The sequence below is a fragment of the Tachyglossus aculeatus genome, chromosome 26 (assembly GCF_015852505.1).
Source record: "Tachyglossus aculeatus isolate mTacAcu1 chromosome 26, mTacAcu1.pri, whole genome shotgun sequence".
NCBI lineage: Eukaryota > Metazoa > Chordata > Mammalia > Monotremata > Tachyglossidae > Tachyglossus > Tachyglossus aculeatus.
In genome coordinates, this window is record NC_052091.1 from 19640629 (window position 1) to 19661573 (window position 20945).

A 20945-nucleotide genomic window follows, 5' to 3' on the forward strand; every position below is an offset into this window, starting at 1 on the left:
AGAAAAGTAATCCAGGCAGCAGAGTGAAGTACAGATCAGAGTGGGGAGAGACAGGAGGCTGGGAGGTCAAGAAGGAGGCTGATGCAGTAATCCAGGCTGGATAGGATGAATGATTGTGTTAATTTGGTAGCAGTTTGGATGGAGAGGAAAGGGTAGATTTTAGTCATGATGTGAAAGTGGGACTGACATGGTTTGGTGACATTGAATATGTGGGGTGAATGAGAGAGAAGAGTTAAGGAAATCGCCAAGGTTACGGGTTTGTGAGAAGGGAAGTATAATGGTGCCGTCTTCAGTGATGGGAATGTCATGGGGAGGACAGATTTTAGGTGGAAAGGTAAGGAGTTCTGTTTTGGACTTGTTAAATTTGAGGTGACGGGAGGACATACAAGTAGAGATATCTTGAAGGCAGGAGGAGATGCAAGACTGCAGAGAGGTAGAGAGATCAGGGCTGGAGATGGAGATTTGGATGTCATCTGCATAGAAGTGGTAGTTGAAGCCATGGGAGTGAATGAGTTCTCCACAGGAGTGGGTGTAGATGGAGAATAGAAGGGAACTTAGAACTGAACCCTGAAGAACCCCCACTGTTAGAGGTGGGAAGCAGAGGAGGGCCCAGAGTCTTAATCCCTATTTTACAGATGAGGAAATTGAGACCCAAAGAAGTGAAATGACTTGCCCAAGGTCACACAGCAGACAAGTGGTGGAGCTGGGATTAGAACCAAGGTCCTTTTTTCTTTTTATGGTGTTCAGCGCTTAGTGGGTGCCAGGCACTGTACTAAGCGCTGGCGTAGATACAAGCTAATCAGGGTGAACACAGTCCCTGCCCCACATAGGGTTCACAGTTTTAATCCCCATTTTACACATGAGGGAACTGAGGCCCAGAGAAGTGAAGTGACTTGCCCAAGGTCACACAACAGACAAGCGGCATATCGAGATGAGAATCCAGGTCCTTTTTCTTTTTCTGGTATTCATTAAGTGCTGTCTGTGTGTCATTCATTCATTCATTCATTCAATCATTTATTGAGCGCTTACTGTGTGCAGAGCACTGTACTAAGCGCTTGGGAAGTACAAGTTGGCAGCATATAGAGACTGTCCCTACCCAACAACGGGCTCACAGTCTAGAAGGAGGAGACAGGCAATAAAACAAAACATGTGGACAGGTGTCAAGTCATCAGAATAAATAGAAGTAAAGCTAGATGCACATCATTAACAAAATAAATAGAATAGTAAATATGTACAAGTAAAATAAATAGGGTAATAAATCTGTACAAACATATATGCAGGTGCTGTGGTGAGGGGAAGGTGGTAGGACGTGGGGGATGGGGAGGAGGAGAGGAAAAAGGGGACTCAGTGTCAGGCACCATACTAAACGCAGGGGTAGATACAAGTCCATATCCTACACGGGGTTCACAATCTTAATCCCCATTTTTCAGATGAGGGAACTGAGGCCCAGAGAAGTGAAGTGACTTGCTCAAGGTCACCTAGCAGACAAGTGGAATTGCCAGGGTTAGTCCTTCCAACTGCCAGGCCTGTGTTCTATCCACCTGGCCGGGCCGCTACTCGATTTCTATGAGGAACGTGTGATTGCCTCCTTTAGCTTTTTTCATCAAATCCCCTCCTAGAGCCTCGGGGTCTTGCTTATTACAGCGCTGTGCACACAGTAAGCACTCAGGAAATCCTACTGAATGAACGAACGGTGTACGGTGAACGAAGTATGAGAGGAGTTGAAAGGGATGTGGGCCCCCCTCCCATCCGCCAGCTCAAAATGGATTGTTTGATCTGAGAGCAAATGGGCAGGAAACAGGCTCATGAGAAACTCAGTTACTGTTTGTTTTCAGTTTCCAGCAAGCTTTTTTCTTTTGGGTAGTATTTGTTCAGCACTTACTTTGTGCTAAAAACCGCTCCAAGTTCTGGGGTAGGTACTTGTTAATTAGGTTGGACACTGTTCCCTGTCCCGCATGGGGCTCACAGTCCAATTAGGAGGACAAACAGGAGAACTGAGGCACAAAGAAATGAAGTGAATTGCCCAAGATCACACAGCAAGCAGGTGACAGAGCCGGGATTAGAACAAAGGTCTTTTTTTTTAAAAAAATAATGGTATTTGTTAAGTCCTTACTATGTGCCAGGCACTGTTTTAAGCACTGGGGTAGATACAAAGTATTTAGGTTGGACCCAATCCATGTCTCCAATGGGGCTAACAGTTTTAATCCCCATTTTATAGATGAGGTAACTGAGGCACAGAGAAGTGAATCGACTCACCTAAAGTCACACAGCAGACAAGTGGCAGAGCCGGGATTAGAACCCAGGTCCTTATGACCCCCAGGTATGGGCTCTATAATAATAATAATAATTATTATTATTATTATTATTATGGTATTGGTTAAGCACTTACTTTGTGCCAGGCACTGTACTAAATGCTGTGGTGGATACAAGTAAATCGGGTTGGAGACTGTCCCTGTCTCCATGGGGCTCACAGACTCAACCCCCATTTCAGGCTCAACCCCCATTTTCCAGATGAGGGAACTGCGGCTCAGAGAAGTGAAGTGACTTGCCTAACATCTTGCAGCAGACAAGTGGCAGAGCCAGGATTAGAACCCAGGTTCTTTTGACTCCCAGGTGTGGGCTCTATTATAATAATAACTATGGTATTTGTGAAGTGCTTACCTTATGCCAAGCACTGTTCCTAGTGAGATTTGAACTCACGACCTCTGGTTTACAAAATCAGTGCTCTCACCCCTGACCTATCAGGCCTGAGCTTTGTCCACTAGGCCATGCTGCTTCTCAATGTGCCAGTGAATATAACCTCCCTGTTTCCTCCTCATCCATGACCCCAAGATGACCTCCAGGAGACCCCAAGCCCCACAACCACGATTTTCAGTACCTGTTCCCCATCCCACCTAGGTATTGTACTCTCTCAAGTGTTGGGTACAGTGCTCTGCACGCAGTAAGCACTCAGTAAATACAATTGATTGATTGATTGACTTTGAACCCCATGAGGTACAGGGATTGTAAAAATCCTGATTAATTTATGTCCACCCCCAGAGTTTAGAACAGTGGTTGAAGCTTTTTGTGGGCAAGGAATGTGTCGGTTATATTGTTGTGTTGCATACTCCCAGGCATTTAGTACAGTGCTCTGAACACAGTAAGCGCTCAATAAATAAGATAGATTGATTCTCCAAGCAGAGAAGCAAACGTAGAGCTCTGCAAACCCTCCTCACAGAAGATCCAACCTAATGGATCCAACATTAACGATGATGATGATGATGATGGTGTTTGTTAAGCGCTTACTATGTGCCAAGCGCTGTTCTAAGCACTGGAGGAGATACAAGGTAAATAAGCTTACCAGAGTGGTTCGAGCACTTATCTTATCCCATCTCAAATACCGAATCAGCCTCCTTGCTGACCTCCCAGCCTCCTTGCTGACCTCCCAACCTCCTGTCTCTCCCCTCTCCAGTCCATACTTCACTCTGCTGCCTCAGTAATTTTTCTAAAAAATTATTCACGCATATCTCGCCACTTCTCAAGTATCTCCAAGTGTTGCTCCAGAGGTATCTCTTGTATCTCCAGAGAAGCAACATGGCTCAGTGGAAAAAGCATGGGCTTGGGAGTCAGAGGTCATGGGTTCTAATCCCGGCTCTGCCACTTGTCAGCTGAGTGACTTTGGGCAAGTCGCTCAACTTCTCCGTGCCTCAGTTACCTCATCTGTAAAATGGGGATTAAGTCTGTGAGCCCCACGGGGACAACCTGCTCACCTTGTATCTCCCAGCGCTTAGAACAGTGCTTTGCACATAGTAAGCACTTAACAAATACCATTATTATTATTATCATCGTTATTATTATTATTACTCACCCATCTCTGCATCAAGTGGAAACGCCTCACCATCGGATTCAAGGCCCTCGTTCTGCTCTTTCCCAATCAGTCATATTCATAGGGCACGGAACTAAGCGCTTGGGAGAGTACAGTATAACAGACACAATCCCTGCCCACAATGAACTTACAGTCCAGAGCAGGAGACAGACATTAATATAAATAAATTACAGATATGCACATAAGTAGTGTGAGACTGGGAGAGGGGATGTGGGCAGGGAATGTGTCGATTATATTGTTATATATTGGGAGCTAGTCAGGGTGATGCAGAAGGGAGCAGGAGAAGAGGAGATGAGGGCTTCAGTCAGGGAAGGCCTCTGTGTGCCTTCTATAGGGCTTTGAAGTGGGGGGAGAGTCATTGTCTGTCAGATACGAAGAAGGAGGGTATTCCAGGCCAGAGGCAGGACGTGGGTGAGGGGTCACAGGTGAGAGAGACAAGATGGAGGTACAGTGAGAAGGTCGGCATTAGAGGAGTAAAGTGGGCGGGCTGGGTTGTAGTAGGAGAGCGCGAGGTGAGGTAGGAGGGGGGAAAGGGGATCGAGTGCTTTAAAGCCAGTGGTGAGCAGTTTCTGTTTGACATGGAGGTGGATGGGCAACCACTGGGGGTTCTTGAGGAGCGGGGAAACATGGCTACTCTCCCACTGCAAACCAGCCTGCACATTGCACTCCTCTAATACCAGCTCTGCCACATGTCTGCTGTGTGACCTTGGGCAAGTCACTTAACTTCTCTGAGCCTCAGTTCCCTCATCTGTTAAATGGGGATTAAGACTGTGAGCCCCACGTGGGACAACCTGATCACCTTGTATCCCCCCCAGCGCTTAGAACAGTGCTTTGCACATAATAAGCGCTTAAAAAATGCCATCATTATTATTATTAATAATGATGTTATGGTATTCGTTAAGCACTTTCTATGTGCCAAGCCCTGTACTAAGCAATAGGGTAGATACCAGGTACTCAGGTCACACATAGCTCTCACAGTCTAAGCAATAAATGCGATTGAATGAATGAATAATAATAATGAAGATGGCATTTGTTAAGCACTTACTATGTGCAAAGCACTGTTCTAAGTGCTGGGGAGGATACAAGAAGGACTCCTCACCCTCGGTTTCAAGGCTCTCCATCACCTCGCCCACTCCTACCTCACCTCCCTTCTCTCCTTCTACAGCCCAGCCCGCACCCTCTGCTCCTCTGCCGCTAATCTCCTCACTATGCTTCGTTCTCACCTGTCCCACCGTCGACCCCCGGCCCACGTCATCCCCCTGGCCTGGAATGCCCTCCCTCTGCATATCCGCCAAGCTAGCTCTCTTCCTCCTTTCAAAGCCCTACTGAGAGCTCACCTCCTCCAGGAGGCCTTCCCAGACTGAGCCCCCTCCTCCTCCTTCCTGTCCCCGTCCTCCCCCTCCCCATCCCCCCCCACCTTACCTCCTTCCCCTCCGCACAGCACCTGTATATATGTATATATGTTTGTACGTATTTATTACTCTATTTTATTTGTACATATTTATTCTATTTATTTCATTTTGTTAATATGATTTGTTCTCTGTCTCCCCCGTCTAGACTGTGAGCCCACTGTTGGGTAGGGACCATCTCTATATGTTGCCAACTTGTACTTCCCAAGCGCTTAGTACAGTGCTCTGCACACAGTAAGTGCTCAATAAATACGATTGAATGAATGAATGAAAAGGTGATCAGGTTGTCCCACTTGGGGCTCACAGTCTTAATCCCCATTTTACAGATGAGGTAACTGAGGCCCAAAGAAGTTAAGTGACTTGCCCAAAGTCACACAGCTGACAAGCGGTGGAGCTGGGATTTGAACCCATGACCTCTGACTCCCGAGCCCGTCCTCTTTCCACTGAGCCATGCTGCTTCTCTTAATGAATGAATGAATATTCATCCCATCCCCAACCCCACAGCATTTATGTACATGTCTTTAAATTATATATTATTAATTATCATCTGTCTCCCCCTCAAGACTATAAGCTCGTTATGGACAGGAAAAATGTCTGCTAATTCTGTTGTATTGTACCCTCGCAAGTGCTCAGTACAGTGCTCTACACATAGTAAGTGCTCAGTAATTACCGCTGATTCATTGATTGACTGATTGAAGGATATATTAAGAAGAGAAGGATCCACTTCTGCTTACTCTTCTCCTTATGTCTAGATCCAGTGTTTAATAATAATAATGGTGGTATTTCTTAAGCCCTTACTGTGTGTCAAGCACTGTACTAAACACTGGGGTAGATAGAAGATAATCAGGTCGCACATGGGGGCTCACAGACTGTAGGCTCAACTTTAGACTGAAAACTCATTGTGGGCAGGGAATGTGTCTGTTTATTGTTGTATTGTCCTCTCCCGAGCGCCGCGTACAGTGTACTGCATACAGTAAGCACTCAATAAATACAGTTGAATGAATGAATGTAAAAAGGGAATTAAGACTGTGAGCCCCATGTGGGACAGGGACTGTGTCCAACCCACTTTGCTGATATATACCCCAGTGCTTAATACCGTGCCTGGCACAAACACTTAACAAATTCCATTATTGTTATTATTACCTTACTTGCTGCCCTCCTGCTATATAGTTCTGAGTTTTTAGGATCAATAGGAAAGAAGAATTTCCCAGGGATCTTGGTCTGCCAACAGGCTAACCAAGAAGAGCCAAGTGCCATTCTAGTACTTAGAACAGTGCTTGGCACATAGTAAGCGCTTAATACCATCATCATTATTATTGTTTGTGCAGTTGCATCTGTGCCACTGGAATTGGGCCGTTTATTCATTGGTGAATTTTTATATATTATCACCTGTCTACTTGTTTTGTTGTCTGTCTCCCCCCTCTAGAGTGTGAGCCTGTTGTTGGGTAGGAACCATCTCTATATGTTGCCGATTTGTACTTTCCAAGTTCTTCGTACAGTGCTCTGCACACAGTAAGTGCTCAATAAATATGGTTGAATGAATGAATGAATAAAGTAGTCATGGGCCCCTTCCCTTATGGACTCCAGAATACCAGTGAAAGCAGAGGAAAGAAACCTATGAGAGTTATATCAACCTTGAAACAGAAAATAGATTTTTGGGGATGTCTTAAAAGTGGGGAACATTTTAATATAAAGGTTAAAATGTTTGCATATCACAGGAAGCACTCAATCAGTAATAATGATGGTATTTGTTAAGCGCTTACTATGTGCTAGGCACTGTACTAAGCACTGGGGTGGACACAAGTAAATCAAGTTGGACACAGTCCCTGTCCCATGTGGGGCTCACTGTCTGAATCCCCATAATGATAATAATAATAATGGTATTAAACGCTTACTATGTGCCAAGCACTGTTCTAAGCACTGAGCACTGTTCACTTTACAGATGAGTAAATGAGGCCCAGAGAAGTGAAGTGACCTGCCCGAGGTCATACAGCAAGACAAGGGATGGAGCAGGATTAGAACCCATAACCTTCTGACTCCCAGGCCAGTGCTCCATCCGTTATACCATGCTGCTTCTTCAATAAATATGATTGACTGACTCATAGGAGGATGTCTTTGCTCGGGAAGAACAATTACTCTAGTTCTTTGCCAACCCCTAGACAAATAAAGTGGTTAAATATCATCACGGTGTGCCCGTAATCAAGTCAGGGCAACTCGCCAGTATTTTATCTGAAAGGCTTTCATTGAGCCAGTTACAAGATGCCCCTAACTCTGGCCTAGTGCTTGGTGAAACAGCAAAACAGTTTTAAAACAAATGCAATTGATGGAGCATGGACAATTCCGATGGATGACTTTCACGTTCTAAAAACCTCCATGGCATTGGCAAAATAATCAGAGGTGGTGGATAGAAATTGGCCATCTCACAACTGCAGAAAGAACTGTCAATTTTTTCGAAATTGAATTTTTTATGGTATTTGTTAAGCACTTACTATGTGCCAGGCACTATACTAAGCGCTGGGATAGATATATTCTAATCCAGTTGAACCTAGTCCATGTCCCACATGGGGCTCACAGTCTTGATCCCCATTTTCCGGATAAGGTAACTGAGGCACAGAGAAGTGATGTGATTTGACCACACAGCAGACAAGTAGCAGGGTTGGGATTAGAACCCAGGTCCTTCTGACTCCCAAACCTGTCCTCCACTAGGCCAACTATAATTTAACTGTAATTTAATTTAATTTGTCTCTTGGATCAGTGTATGTGGTCATAAAGATCACCTGTTTTTGTGATGTTTACCAAATTCTGCCCAAGCAGCACAATCGGATCTGGCATTCCTGTTTTTAAGCAGAAAAGAGACTAATTATCTGTAAGTGGTTTTTAAATTTTTTTTTTTACTTTTTTATGGTATTTGTTAAGTGCTTACTATGTGCCAGGCACCCTACTGAGTGCTGGGGTAGATACAAGGTTGAACACAGTCCCTGTCGAACGTGGGGTTCAAGGCCTTAATCCCCATTTTATAGATGAGGTAACTGAGGCACAGAGTAGTGAAGTGACTCACCCAGAGTCGCCCAGCAGACAAGTGGCAGAGCCGGGATTAGAACCCGGGTCTTTCTGACTCCCAGATCCGGTCTCTATCCACTAGGCCATGCTGCCAGGCTCCCACAAAATAAAACTTGGAGATTAGGTAAAGTGGTGCCAAAACTGACCGAAGCATTAGATATTTATCCAGTGTTTTTATAGAGCGCCGTAGTACTCACAGATGGACAGAGATTGTACTAATGAAGTGCTACATTGTTTTTTCGTACTTTCAGGGAAAATAAATGCAGGTTTGCCAGAGCAAAGCTATCTCATTGCTATATGGCTATAGAATGCATCCCCATGCAACAGAGTTCTTGTTGTGTAATAGTTTGACCATCATCCTTCTTGCCAGTGTAATCACATCGTTACAACCTGTGAACCAGCACGTCTTTGAGACTGTGAAATGGATATTACGGCAGAGAGTTCCTGAGGAAGTTGCTCAGTCATGAAGCCAGACGATAAGACTCTGAATCGCATTGCAGTATAAAAATGTATCATTTTTAACGTTTCCACACCTGAAATTATTTCATGAGGGAAATGTAAAGGATAGGTTGGATAAAACTGTGGCCCCATGTTATGTGGACAGAAGTGTCTTTGAGGAAAATGACTTGGAAAATTTGAAGGAAGAGCCGAAAAAGTACATTAACTGAAATTCTTGAAACTGTGAAGGAAAGTCCTTCACATTAAAATCAGCCATCTTCTTAAAAATGAGATAAATGAGCCGGTTGAAGCAGACGAAGAAAATTGAAGTGACATATATAGTTACTGATATAGAAATAATGTTCTGAATTTTGAAATGTTAAAGGGCTGTAATAGACAGTGAGGAAGAAGGGTTTGTTGTGGGCGGGGAATGTGTCTGTTTATTGGTATACTGTACTCCCCAAGTGCTTAGTACAGTGTTTAACACACAGTAAGCACTCAATAAATATGATTGAATGACTGAATGAAGGTTCCTAGTGACGAGGATTAAATGTCTTGAGGAGAGATCTTTGATATATCTTTGCGTTTGTTGATGAGCAGCCACATTAGACCACCCATCCCACACTCTACTGTTGGGAAGCAATGTGGCTTAGTGGATAGAGCACAGGCCTGGAATCAGAAGGACCAGGAATCTAATTCTGGCTCTACCACTTGCCAGCTTTGTGACCTCGGACAAGTCACTTCAGTTTGGCTGCCTCAGCAATGACAAGCTGGGAGGGAGTTTGAGTTGGGCATAGAGGATTGTGGGAATCAGTGATTGTGACAGTGCTAGACTAGTTTACATCTTTCCCTCTAACATCTCTGAATTCCCTCATCCCCTTCCCATTCCACAGATTATTCCATGTGTCGCAGGCCCTTGGGAAAAAAAATCTCTCTTTTTTGGGGTATTTGTTAATCAGTCAGCCACATTTATTGAGCACTTACTAAGTGTAGAACACTGTTCTAAGTGCAGGGAGAGTACAACACAACAATAAACAGACACATTTCCTGCCCAAAATGAGTTTAAAACTAGATGGGGAGACAGGCATTAATAGAAATGGGCATAAGTGCTGTGGAGCTGGGACAGGGGGTGAATAAAGGGAGCAAGTCAGGGTGATGCAGAAGGGAGTGGGAGAAGACAAAAGGAGGGTTTAGTCAGGGAAGGCCTCTTGGAGGAGATGTGTCTTCATTAAGGCTTTGAAGGGGGGGAGAGTAATGGTCTGTTTTTATGGATTATCCATTTCTTTTTTGAATTATCTTTGCCACCACTCCCCTATGCTCATGAGGTAAATTGAGAGTTGACTATATGTGTTCTTAAAGTCTTAGATTCTTCAGGCTGGAAGAGGCTATGAGTAGAAAATCATTCAGCATGGTTGTCCGTTTATTCGTCCCTTAAAGAACTCCAGAGAAGGTGGTCTTGACTGAAATCCTTCCTACTTTCTCTTAGGCCTGTTTTCCTCTTGTTCGAGCCTCAGTGGACATGGACAGCATCCTACGACTAAACGTTTCCTAGAGTTGAAACTATTTATTCAGACCTCTATCACCGTCCTAGGATTTATGTATTTATAGCCATCCTCAGCACCTGGGTATAATATCAGGGGTGGAAAAGGGGGCTCGGTTGCAACGTTAGAAAATAATGATAATTGTGGTATTTGTTAAGCACTATGTGACAGGGACCGTATTGAGAGCTGGGGCGGATACAATCAAATTAGGCTGGACACAGACCCCGTCCCATGTGGGACTCGCAGTCTTAATGTTCATTTTACTGATGAGGGAAGTGAAGCACAGAGAAGTGAAGTGACTTGCCCAAGGTCACACAGCACACAAGTGGCAGAGTTGGAATTAGAACCCAAGACTTTCTGATTCCCAGGCCCGTGCTCTATCTAATTCTTCATGCTGCTTTCTACTACACCATACTAATCAGCTCCCACAGTGGGCTCACAGTCTAAATAGAGAGAGGAGGTATTGAATCACCATTTTGCAGGTGAGGGAACTGAGGCACAGAGAAGTTGAGTGTCTTGCCCAAGGTCACGCAGCACAAATACGATTGATTGATTGATTGATTGACAAGTGCCAGAGCTGGGATTAAAATCCAGGTCCTCTGATTCCCAGACCATTTAAAGCCGATGGTGAAGAGTTTCTTCTTGATGTGGAGATGGGTGGGCAACCATTGGAAGTTTTTGAGGAGGGGGTGGCTTGAACTCAACAGATTTTAAGAAAACTGATCTAGACCACAGAATGAAGTGTGGACTGGAGAGAGACAGGAGGCGGATGGTGTGGGGGGGTATGGTGAGGGAGGAGGCTGATGCATAGTCAGAGCAGGATAGGTTAAGTTCTTGGATCAGCATGGGAGCAGTTTGGATGGAGAGAAAAGGGTGGATTCTAGAGATGGTATGAAAGTAGAACTGACAGGATTTGGTGACAAACTGAATATAAGGATTGAATGAGAGATAAGTTGAAGATGTCATGGTTACACGTTGGGAGGGTAGTGGTGTTGTCTAAGCAGCGTGGCTTAGTGGATAGAGCACGGTCCTGGGAGTCAGAAAGAGCTGGGTACTCACCCTGGCCCCACCACTCGTCTGCTGTGTTACCTTGGGCAAGTCACTTCACATCTCTGGGCCTCAGTTATCTCCTCTGTAAAATGGAGATTAAGAGTGTGAGCCCCCATGTGGGATGGGGACTGCGTCCAACCTGCCTATTTTGTATCTACCCTGTTCCCTAGAACAGTGCTTGGCACATAGTAAGCGCTTAACAAGAACCATAATTATTAATCATTATTGTGTCTACAATGACAGGAAAGTTTTGGGAAGGACAGGTTTTGGTTGGGAAAGATGAGAAAGCTCTGTTTTAACTTAAACATGTTAAATGATGGATTATCCATTTATTTTTTGAATTATCTTTGCCACCACTCCCCTACGTAAGTGAGGCAAATTGAGAGTTGACTATATGTGTTCTTAAAGTCATAAATTCTAGATAAAGGCATAGGCGGGATATTCAAGTAGAGGTGTCCTGAAGCCAGGAGGGAAATGCAAGATTGCAGAGAAGGAGAGAGGTCAGGGCTGAAGAGGTAGATTTAGAAATCATCCATGTAGAGATGGTAGTTGAAGCCGTGGGAGTGAATGAGTTCTCCAAAGGAGTAGGAGTAGATGGAGAATAGAAAGGGACCAGAACTGAGTCTTGAGGAAACCCCACAGTTAGAGGATGGGAGACAGAGGAGAAGCCAGGAAAAGACACTTTGAAGACCCTTACTCTTTCCTTATACATTAAAACTCCCAAACTTGCGTTATTTAATTCCCAATTCGCTATCTAACATTAGCTTCACTGACACCATCATTTCCTGGTTCTCCTCATAAAAGGAAAGAGTACACATTATTTTTAAAATTAAGAACTGGGAATTATGGTTAATTATAGGGAAATGGGGGCCCAGGTTTGGGGGTTTTAACCTAGGATATGTGCTATTTTTAAAACTAAGAACTGGGAATTTTAGTTAATTCTAGGGAATTGCGACACCCAAGGTGGGGGGTTTAAACATCTAAGGAAAGACCATATGTTGTTTTTGAAACTAAAAACTGGGAATTTTAGTTAATTCTAGGGAATCGGGGCACTCAACATTGAGGATTTTAACAGATTAAGACCATATGTTATTTTTGAAACTAAGAAGTGGGAATTATAGTTAAAATTCATTCTGGGAATTGTCGTTGTTGAGAGGGTCATACTGAAGAAGAATTTAGAAGTAGACCAAAGTATGGATAATAAGTGATGAAGAGAGCAATGGTGAAGAAAGTTTAATGGAACAAGGACAGGATTTGGAGTAAGGAGCACTGGATTCTAATACCAACTGCACCACTCCCTTCTGCGTGACCTTGGGCAAGTCCCCTAACCTCTCTGGTCCTCAGTTTTCTCACCTGTAAAATGGGGATAAAATAGATTGAGTCCCACGTGAGTCGGAGACTTGCGTCTGATGCGATAACCTTATATCTACCCCAGCACGTACTGCTTAGTAGATAGAGCATAGGCCTGGGACTCAGAAGGTTATGGGTTCTAATCCCAGCTCTGCCACTCGTCTGCTTTGTGGTCTTGGGCAGGTCACTTCACTTCTCTGTGCCTTAGTTACCTCATCTGTAAAATGGGGATGAAGATTGTGAGCCCCATATGGGAAAGGGACTGTGTTCAACCCGATTTGTTTATATCCACCCCAGCACTTAATATAGTGCCTGGCACATAGAAAGCACTTAACAAATGCCACGATTATTTTTATTATAATTATCATTATTAGGAAAAATAAGGGAACACTGTTTCTGAAGAGTTTCTAAGACAACTTTGTTCGAACTCTTTAGTAGTAGGAAATAAAGAAAATCCCTCTCTCCCAGGCAGTGGGCTGAAAAGGAAGCAGCATGGCCTAGTGGAAAGAGCACGGGCCTTGGAGTCAGAGGACGTGGGTTCTCCTCCCAGCCCTGCCACTTCTCCGCTGCGTGACCTTGGGCAAGTGACTTCACTTCTCTAGGCCTCAGTTATCTCATCTGCAAAACAGGGATGAAGACTTGAGCCCCATGTGGGACAGGGATTGGGTCCAACCTGATTAGCTCGTATGGACCCCCATGCTTAGCACAGGGCCTGGCACTTAGGAAGTTCTTAACAAATACAATTTTTTAAAAAATGAAAAAGTTGAGGGAGAGTGTTCTGGTCTCTTTCACAGCCAAGAAGAGATTGAAGGGCAGATTTTCCATTCATTCATTCATTCAACCATATTTATTAAGCACGTACTGTGTGCTGAGCACTGTACTAAACTCTTGGGAAAGTACAATACAATGAACACTGACATTCCCTGCCCACAATGAGCTCACAGTCTAGAGGCTTTAAATGGTCTCTCCCTAGGTATGTGCTTAGTACAGTGCTCTGCACATAGTAACCGCTCCAGAAATGCAATTTTTTGTTATCTGGTTCCATGGCACCCCAATCAGTGAGCCATAATTGAATTGAGACTCAGATACGTGTGCTTGTGGATCAGCAGCATGAAATTGCGGATAGAGCAAAGGCCTGGGAGTCAGAAGGTCATGGGTTCTAATCCTGACCTCACCACTCGTCTGCTGTGTGACCTTGAGCAAGTCACTTCACTTCTCTGTGCCTCAGTTACCTCATCTGTAAAATGGGGATTGTGACTGTGAGCCCCATGTGGGACTGTGTCCAACCCGATTAGCTTGTATTCACCCTAGTGCTTAATACAAGGCCTGGCACATAGTAAGCACGCAACAAAGCCATAACTATTACTATTATTATCAGAAGTGAAAGGGGCAGCAGTTCTTGGGCTTCGTGGGTATCTTTGTCAGATGGAAGGAAAGCAGTTCTATTGGTGGTTCTGGTGCGTCTGTCCTGTTTCTCATTCACATTGGCCATTTTGCTCAAGAAATGCAGTCCTCATCCCTTTTACTCCTTGGACGAAGTACCCCATCCCCTCTCCATTCATTCATTTATTCATTTAATGATTTAATGGTATTTATTGAGTGCTTACTGTGTGCGAAGCACTGTACTAAGCGCTTGGGAGAGGACAATAAAACAATAAACAGACACACACCCTTCCCGCAACGAGCCAGAGCACTGCTGGTATTCTGAGCTTCGAAGGCCCGGGTTTCTAACAACAGCGTTCCCTTTTGCAGTTGTTCAGCGAGAAAATCAGTGGCGTGGAAGGAACCAAGCTGGATGAGGAATTCCAAGAAATGGAGAGGGTGAGAGAATTCGATTTGCTTCCTAAGACCCCAGTCTGATTTTCAGACCCAGAACAGAACCGGTGCCAGAGGCGGGAACAAGGAATGTGGGAACAGCCCTGCTCCCTTCTTGCTGGGGACAGTTTGTCTGGGGCAAGGGGGAGTTTGGGAAGGGAGCGACCAAGATGATCACTTCTCTCCATCCCAACTGCTACCATGCTGGTCAAAGCACTTATCCTATCCTGCCTTTACTACTAATGATAATGATGGTATTTGTTAAGCACTTACTATGTGCCAAGCACTGTTCTAAGCGCAAGATACAAGGTAATCAGGTTGTCCTACATGGGGCTCACAGTCTTATTCCCCCTTTTACAGATGAGGGAACTGAGGCACAGAGAAGTGAAGTGACTTGCCCAAAGTCACACAGCTGATAAGTGGCAGAGCTGGGATTAGAACCCACGATCTCTGACTCCCAAGCCCGGGCTCTTTCCATTAAGCCACTCTGCTTCTCTGCTTCTCTGCTACTACTGCGATTGCCTCCTCCTCAGCAGACAAGTGACAGAGCCGGATTAGAACTCATGACTTTCTGACTCAAAGCCCCATGCTCTATACACTACTCCATACTGCTTCTCCAGCATTAATCACCATTTTACAGAAGCGGGAACTGAGGCCCAGAGAAGTGATTTGTCCAAGGTCAACCAGAAGATGAGTGGCAGAGTCAGGATTAGAATGCAGGTCCTTCTGACTCCTGGGCCTGGGCTCGAGCCACTAGGCCATGCTGCTTCTCACTCAGAGGCATGGCTGGCAGGGGCCTTGGCCTCAGGGGAATCTTGCTCTGTCTCTGCCGAAAAAAATCCCTGACAATGTCTATCTGCCACTACTGGCCACAGCAGGTTTGGGGATATGAAGTAGCATGGTCTAGCGGATAGAGCCCGGGCCTGGGAGTCAAAAGGTCATGGGTTCTAATGCCGGCTCCGACATTTCTCTGCTGTGTGACTTTGAGCAAGACACTTCACTTCTCTGTGCCTCAGTTACCTCATTTGGAAAATGGGGATAAAGACTGTAAGTCCCACATGGGACAAGGACTGTGTCCAACCCGATTTGCTCGTATCCACCCCAGCACTTAGTACAGGGCCTGCCACATAGTAAGGGCTTAACAAGCACCATAATAATAGTAATAATAATATAGTTACAATTAGTATATAATTATATAATTATTATTGTTATTATTATTATAGGACCTGTTCATTCCATCTCCAATGCTGAAACCTTAAGCTTTACTCTGCCATCTTCTGTTGGGGCCTCCTTGCCATCTCAGGTAGTCAGTCGTGTTTATTGAGTGCTCACTGTGTGCAGAGCACTGTACTAAGCACTTGGGAGAGTCTCTTACCCCTCAACCAATCTCAAGCTCAATGATTCCCATCCAACTGGCCACAAGAAGTGGAGAAAAAATGTTTATCCCCCATAATAGGGATTGAGGAGTTCAGTTGGTTGATTGCTTAGTGAGCAAGGCTACTAACTCAGTGGGCTTGAGGCAATGAGAGGAGGATTGTAACAGTTTCTCCTGAAGTCATCATTCTCCCACTCGAGGGATTTTAGGGGCAAATGCGACTTGCCCACCCAAACCTGCACTGAACTTACTGGGTTTATGACTCTGTCCATTGAAGCTGGATCCTGTGAAAAGCAGCATAGCCTAATGGATAGAGCACAGGCCTGGGAGTCAGAAAGACCTGGGTTCTAATCCTGGCTCTGCCGCTTGTCTGCTGTGTGTGACCTTGGGCAAGTCACCTCACTTCTTTGGGCCTCAGTTATCTCATCCGCCAAAACGGGGATGAAGACCATGAGCCCCATGTCAGACATGGACTGTGTCCAACCTCATTAGCTTGTATCTTCCCCAGTGCTTAGAACAGTGCCTGGCACGTAGTAAGCACTTAACAAATACCATTATTATTATTATTATTATTTAGTGAATCTGGAATACAGTCAATGGAAAGCAGCGATGCCTAGTCAAAAGTGCATGGGCTTAACAAAACATTTAACAGATAATGTGAAAAAAGAGGAGAGGATGAGGTGTTTCCAAGGTCCTGAGGCAGAGTTGCCATTTTATTTCATTCAGCCCTCAGGGCTTCAGCTCCTTAAATGGGGAACCGAAGCCACCTCACTCGATGCTGCTTGTATTGGTTTGCTGCTGTTAGTGAGGGGAGTCGGAGCCGGTTGTCTGTGAACGGGTCATTGTGGTGTTCGACATCCATCTGGATGGGGGGTTGGAGGGGTCCTGAGTTCCATCTTCACTGGGAGTAAACTTTCTCTTTCAGAAAATAGACATCACTAATAAGGCTGTGGGAGAACTGCTCTGCAAATCAACAGAGTACCTCCAGCCCAATCCAGGTAAGATTAGGGAACATCTAAAGGTGTTTTTACATTCAACGGTATAAAAGGTCAAACACGCTTAGACCAGCGGACGGATTTGTTAAGGCTTAGGGTATTGGAAGACATGTCAAATTTCAAACCTAACTCCGACTGGATGAAGAGCATCGTGGGTAATGGACCCGGGCATACTGACACGGAAAGTCCCTCTAGACTTTGAGCTCGAGGGGGGCAGGGAATGAGTCTGTTACATTGTCCTCTCCCAAGCACCTAGTACAGTGCTCTGTGCACAGTAAGCACTCAATAAATACAGTTGACTGATACACCCATGCGAGTATGTATACATGCATACACACACACACACCCGCCCCCCCCACCCCCTATCATTCCCAGAGAATATTTCAGGACTCTCCCTTGGCAGTATGACATTGCTAAAATCCTCCTTTTCCTCTCCATCCAAACTGCTACCCCGTCAATCCAATCACTTATCCTCACCCACCTTGATTGCCATTATCAGCCTCCTTGCTGACCTCCCTGCTTCCCGTCTCTCCCCACTCCAGTCCATACTTCACTCTGCTGCCCGGATCATTTTTCTACAGAAATGTTCAGGCCATGTTTCCCCAGTTCTCAAGAAACTCCAGTGGTTTCCCATCTACCTCCACATCAAACAGAAACTCCTCACCATTGGCTTTAACGCAGTCCATCACCTTGCCCCCTCTTATCTCACCTTGCTTCTCTCCTTCTACCACCCAGCCCTCACTTTTCACTTCTCTAGGGCTAACTAGTGCTCCCCTGTGCCTCCATCTCACCCGTCTTGCTTCTGACCCCTGGCCCACATCCTGCCTCTGGCCTGGAACGCTCTCCCTCCTCAAAACTGCCAATGACTCTCCCCACCTTCAAAGCCTTATTGAAGGCACATCTCCTCCAAGAGGCCTTCCCAGATTAAGCCCTCCTTTCCTCTTCTCCTGCTCCCTTTTGCATCACCCTGACTTGCTCCCTTCATTCATTCCCCTTCCCAGCCCCATAGCACTTATGTCCATACCTGTCATTTATTGATTTACGTTAATGTCCGTCACCCCCTCTAGACTGTAAGCTCATTGTGGGCAGGTGACATGTCTGTTTATTGTTCTGCTGTATTCTCCCAAGCGCTTAGTACAGCGCTCTGCACACAGTAAGTGCTCAATAAATACCATTGAATGAACAAATGAGGGAAAACTCACTTCCCTTTCCCCACGTGGCCATCTGTTATTAATTCTTTCATTCAATCTTATTTTTTGAGTGCTTACTGTGTTCAAAGCACTGTGCTAAGCACTTGGGAGAGGACAGTACAACAACAGACACATTCCCTGCCCACAATGAGTTTACAGTCACAGTTACCAACTGTCCATGTTTTTTAAGCTTACAGAGCCAAACTGGGAATGCTGAACACTGTGTCTAAGATCAGAGGGCAGGTGAAGACCACAGGCTATCCACAGACAGAAGGATTACTGGGAGACTGTATGCTCCGGTTTGGGAAAGAACTTGGAGAGGAATCTTCATTCGGTGAGTGAACACATTAGGGAGGGAAGCACTGGGGAGGCATTCTAGCAGCGTGGCCTAGTGAATAGAGCACGGGCCTGGGAATCAGAGGGTCATGGGTTCTTATCCTGGCTCCACCACTTATCTATTGTGTTATCGTGGCAAGTCGCCTCACTTCTTCGCACCTCAGTTCCCTCTAGGGGATGAAGACTGTGAGCGCCATGCAGGACTGGGACTGTGTCTAACCCGATTTCCTTGTATCCACCCCAGTGCTTAGTACAGTGCCTGGCATATAGTAAGCGCTTAACAAATACCACAGTTGTTATTAGTAGTAGGGTTCAAGTTCACCCTCTGCAGCCAGAAGGATTGGGAGGAGGGATGCGGGTTAAACGGAGAAATCATCCCCGATCGCAATATGAGGCCGATGACACTTCATTTATTCAGTCGTATTTATTGAGTGTTTACTGTGTACAGAGAGCTGTACTGAGTGCTTGGGAGTGGACAGTTGAGTCACAGTAAGACACATTTCCTGCCCACAATGAGCTTGTACTCTAGAGACAATACAAATGATGGGTGAAGCACTCCTGGAGCTGGTAGTGTTTGCGCTCATACATCCCCTAATAATAATAATGAGGGTATTTGTTAAGTGCTTACTATATTCCAGGCACTGTACTAAGCACTGTGGTGGATACAAGCAAATCAGGTTGGACACAGTCCCTGTCCCACATGGGGCTCATAGTCTCAACCCCCGTTTTACTGCTGAGGTAACTGAGGCACCAAGAAGTGAAGCGACTTACCCACGGTCACACAGCAGACAAGTGGTGGAGCCGGGATAAGAACCCATGACCTTCTGACTCTCAGTGCCGTGCTCTATCCACTATGCCATGCTGCTTTTCCCCTAGAGGGAGAATCACGCGGCAGAAAAGGGAGGACAGGAGCCAATCATATTGATTGAGCGCTTACTGTGTGCAGAGCACTGTACTAAGTGCTTGGAAGAGTGCAATACAACAATATAACAGACACATTCCCTGCCCACAATGAGCTTCCAGTCGAGAGGATGTCATATATCTAGCTGAGAGGTGTGGGGACGTGGAGTTTTGCTTCTCAATAGCAGGTGTTTCATTTCTCTCATCCACGTCCTGCCTCTGGCTTGGAGCACCCTCCCCCTTCATATCCATCAGACAATCGCTCTTCCCTCCTTCAAAGTTGTATTACAGACCCATCTCCTCCGAAAGGCCTTCCCTGACCCTGCCCTCTAGTACCACCCTTCTCACTGAACCTCGATCTCATCTATCTGACCACCGACCTCTCACTCACCTCCTGCCTCTGGCCTGGAACGCCCTCCCTCCTCATATCTGACAGACAAGGACTCTCCCCACCTTCAAAGCCTTATTGAAGGCACATCTCTTCCAAGAGGCCTTCCCTGACCAAACCCCTCTTTCTTCTTCTCCCACTCCCTTCTGCATTGCCCTGACTTGCTCCCTTTTTTCACCCCCACCCTCAGTCCCCCGGCACTTATGTACACATCCCTGATTTATTTATTTCTACTAATGTCTGTCTCCCCCTCTAGAATGTAAGCTCGTTGTGGGCAGGAAATGTGTCTGTTGTACTCTTCCAAGTGCTTAGTACAGTGCTCTGCCCACAGTAAGTGCTCAATAAATATGATTGGTTGACTGATTGAGACAGGACAATATAACAATATAACAGACATGTTCCTTGCCCACAATAATCAATCAGTGGTATTTATTTAATAATAATAATAGTAATGATGGCATTTCTTAAGCGCTTACTATGTGCAAAGCACTGTTCTAAACACTGGGGAGGTTACATGGTGATCAGGTTGTCCCACGGGGGGCTCACAGTCTTAATCCCCATTTTACAGATGAAGGAACTGAGGCCCAGAGAAGTTAAGTGACTTGCCCCAAGTCACACAGCTGACAATTGCCAGAGCCGGGATTTGAACCCATGATCTCTGACTCCAAAGCCCGTGCTCTGGAAGATTGTGAGCCCCCTTTGGACAACCTGATTACCTTGTAACCTCCCCAGTGCTTAAAGCAGTGTTTGGCACATAGTAAGCGCTTAATAAATGCCATTATTATTATTATTATTATCTGTAAAATAAATTAAAAATAAATGGTATTTGTTAAGCGCTTACTATGTGCCAAACAGTGTTCTAAGCACTGGGGTAGATGAAAGGTTCTCGGGTTGGACGCAGTCCCTGTCCCACATGGGGCTCACAGCCTTCATCCCCATTTGGCAGATGAGTTAAATGGGGCAAGGAGAAGTGAAGCGACTTGCTCAAGGTCACACAGCAGACGAGCTGTGGAGCCGAGATTAGAACCCAGGGTGTTCTGGCTCCTGGGCCCAGGCTCTGTCCTCTAGCCCACACTGCATTTTGGTGGATTCTCACTGCCTGTTCTCCCTAGATCGTGAAGTCTGTGTGGGACAAGGACTGTGTCCAGTCCAATTTTCTGGAATCTTAGTCCAGTCCTTGGCACTTAGTAAGCATGTAGCAGATACCACAATTATTACTATTATTATTTAGAA

The 20945-nt window shown here is 45.4% G+C and overlaps 1 protein-coding gene across 3 annotated transcripts in view; it reads left to right on the forward strand.

Moving 5' to 3' along the window:
* SH3GL3 (SH3 domain containing GRB2 like 3, endophilin A3) overlaps positions 1–20945 on the forward strand; it is an 86220-nt gene that overhangs the window by 48014 nt on the left and 17261 nt on the right. The window contains exons 1-4 of one of the 3 annotated variants that reach the window (XM_038767135.1): positions 5490–5508; positions 14466–14534; positions 16829–16901; positions 18279–18422. In XM_038767135.1, coding sequence (XP_038623063.1) covers positions 14526–14534; positions 16829–16901; positions 18279–18422 — 226 coding nt within the window. In that variant the 5' untranslated portion in view covers positions 5490–5508; positions 14466–14525. Of the gene's footprint in view, positions 1–5489; positions 5509–6767; positions 6787–14465; positions 14535–16828; positions 16902–18278; positions 18423–20945 lie in introns of those variants that run through there. The other 2 variants (XM_038767136.1, XM_038767134.1) reach the window with 2 other exon arrangements.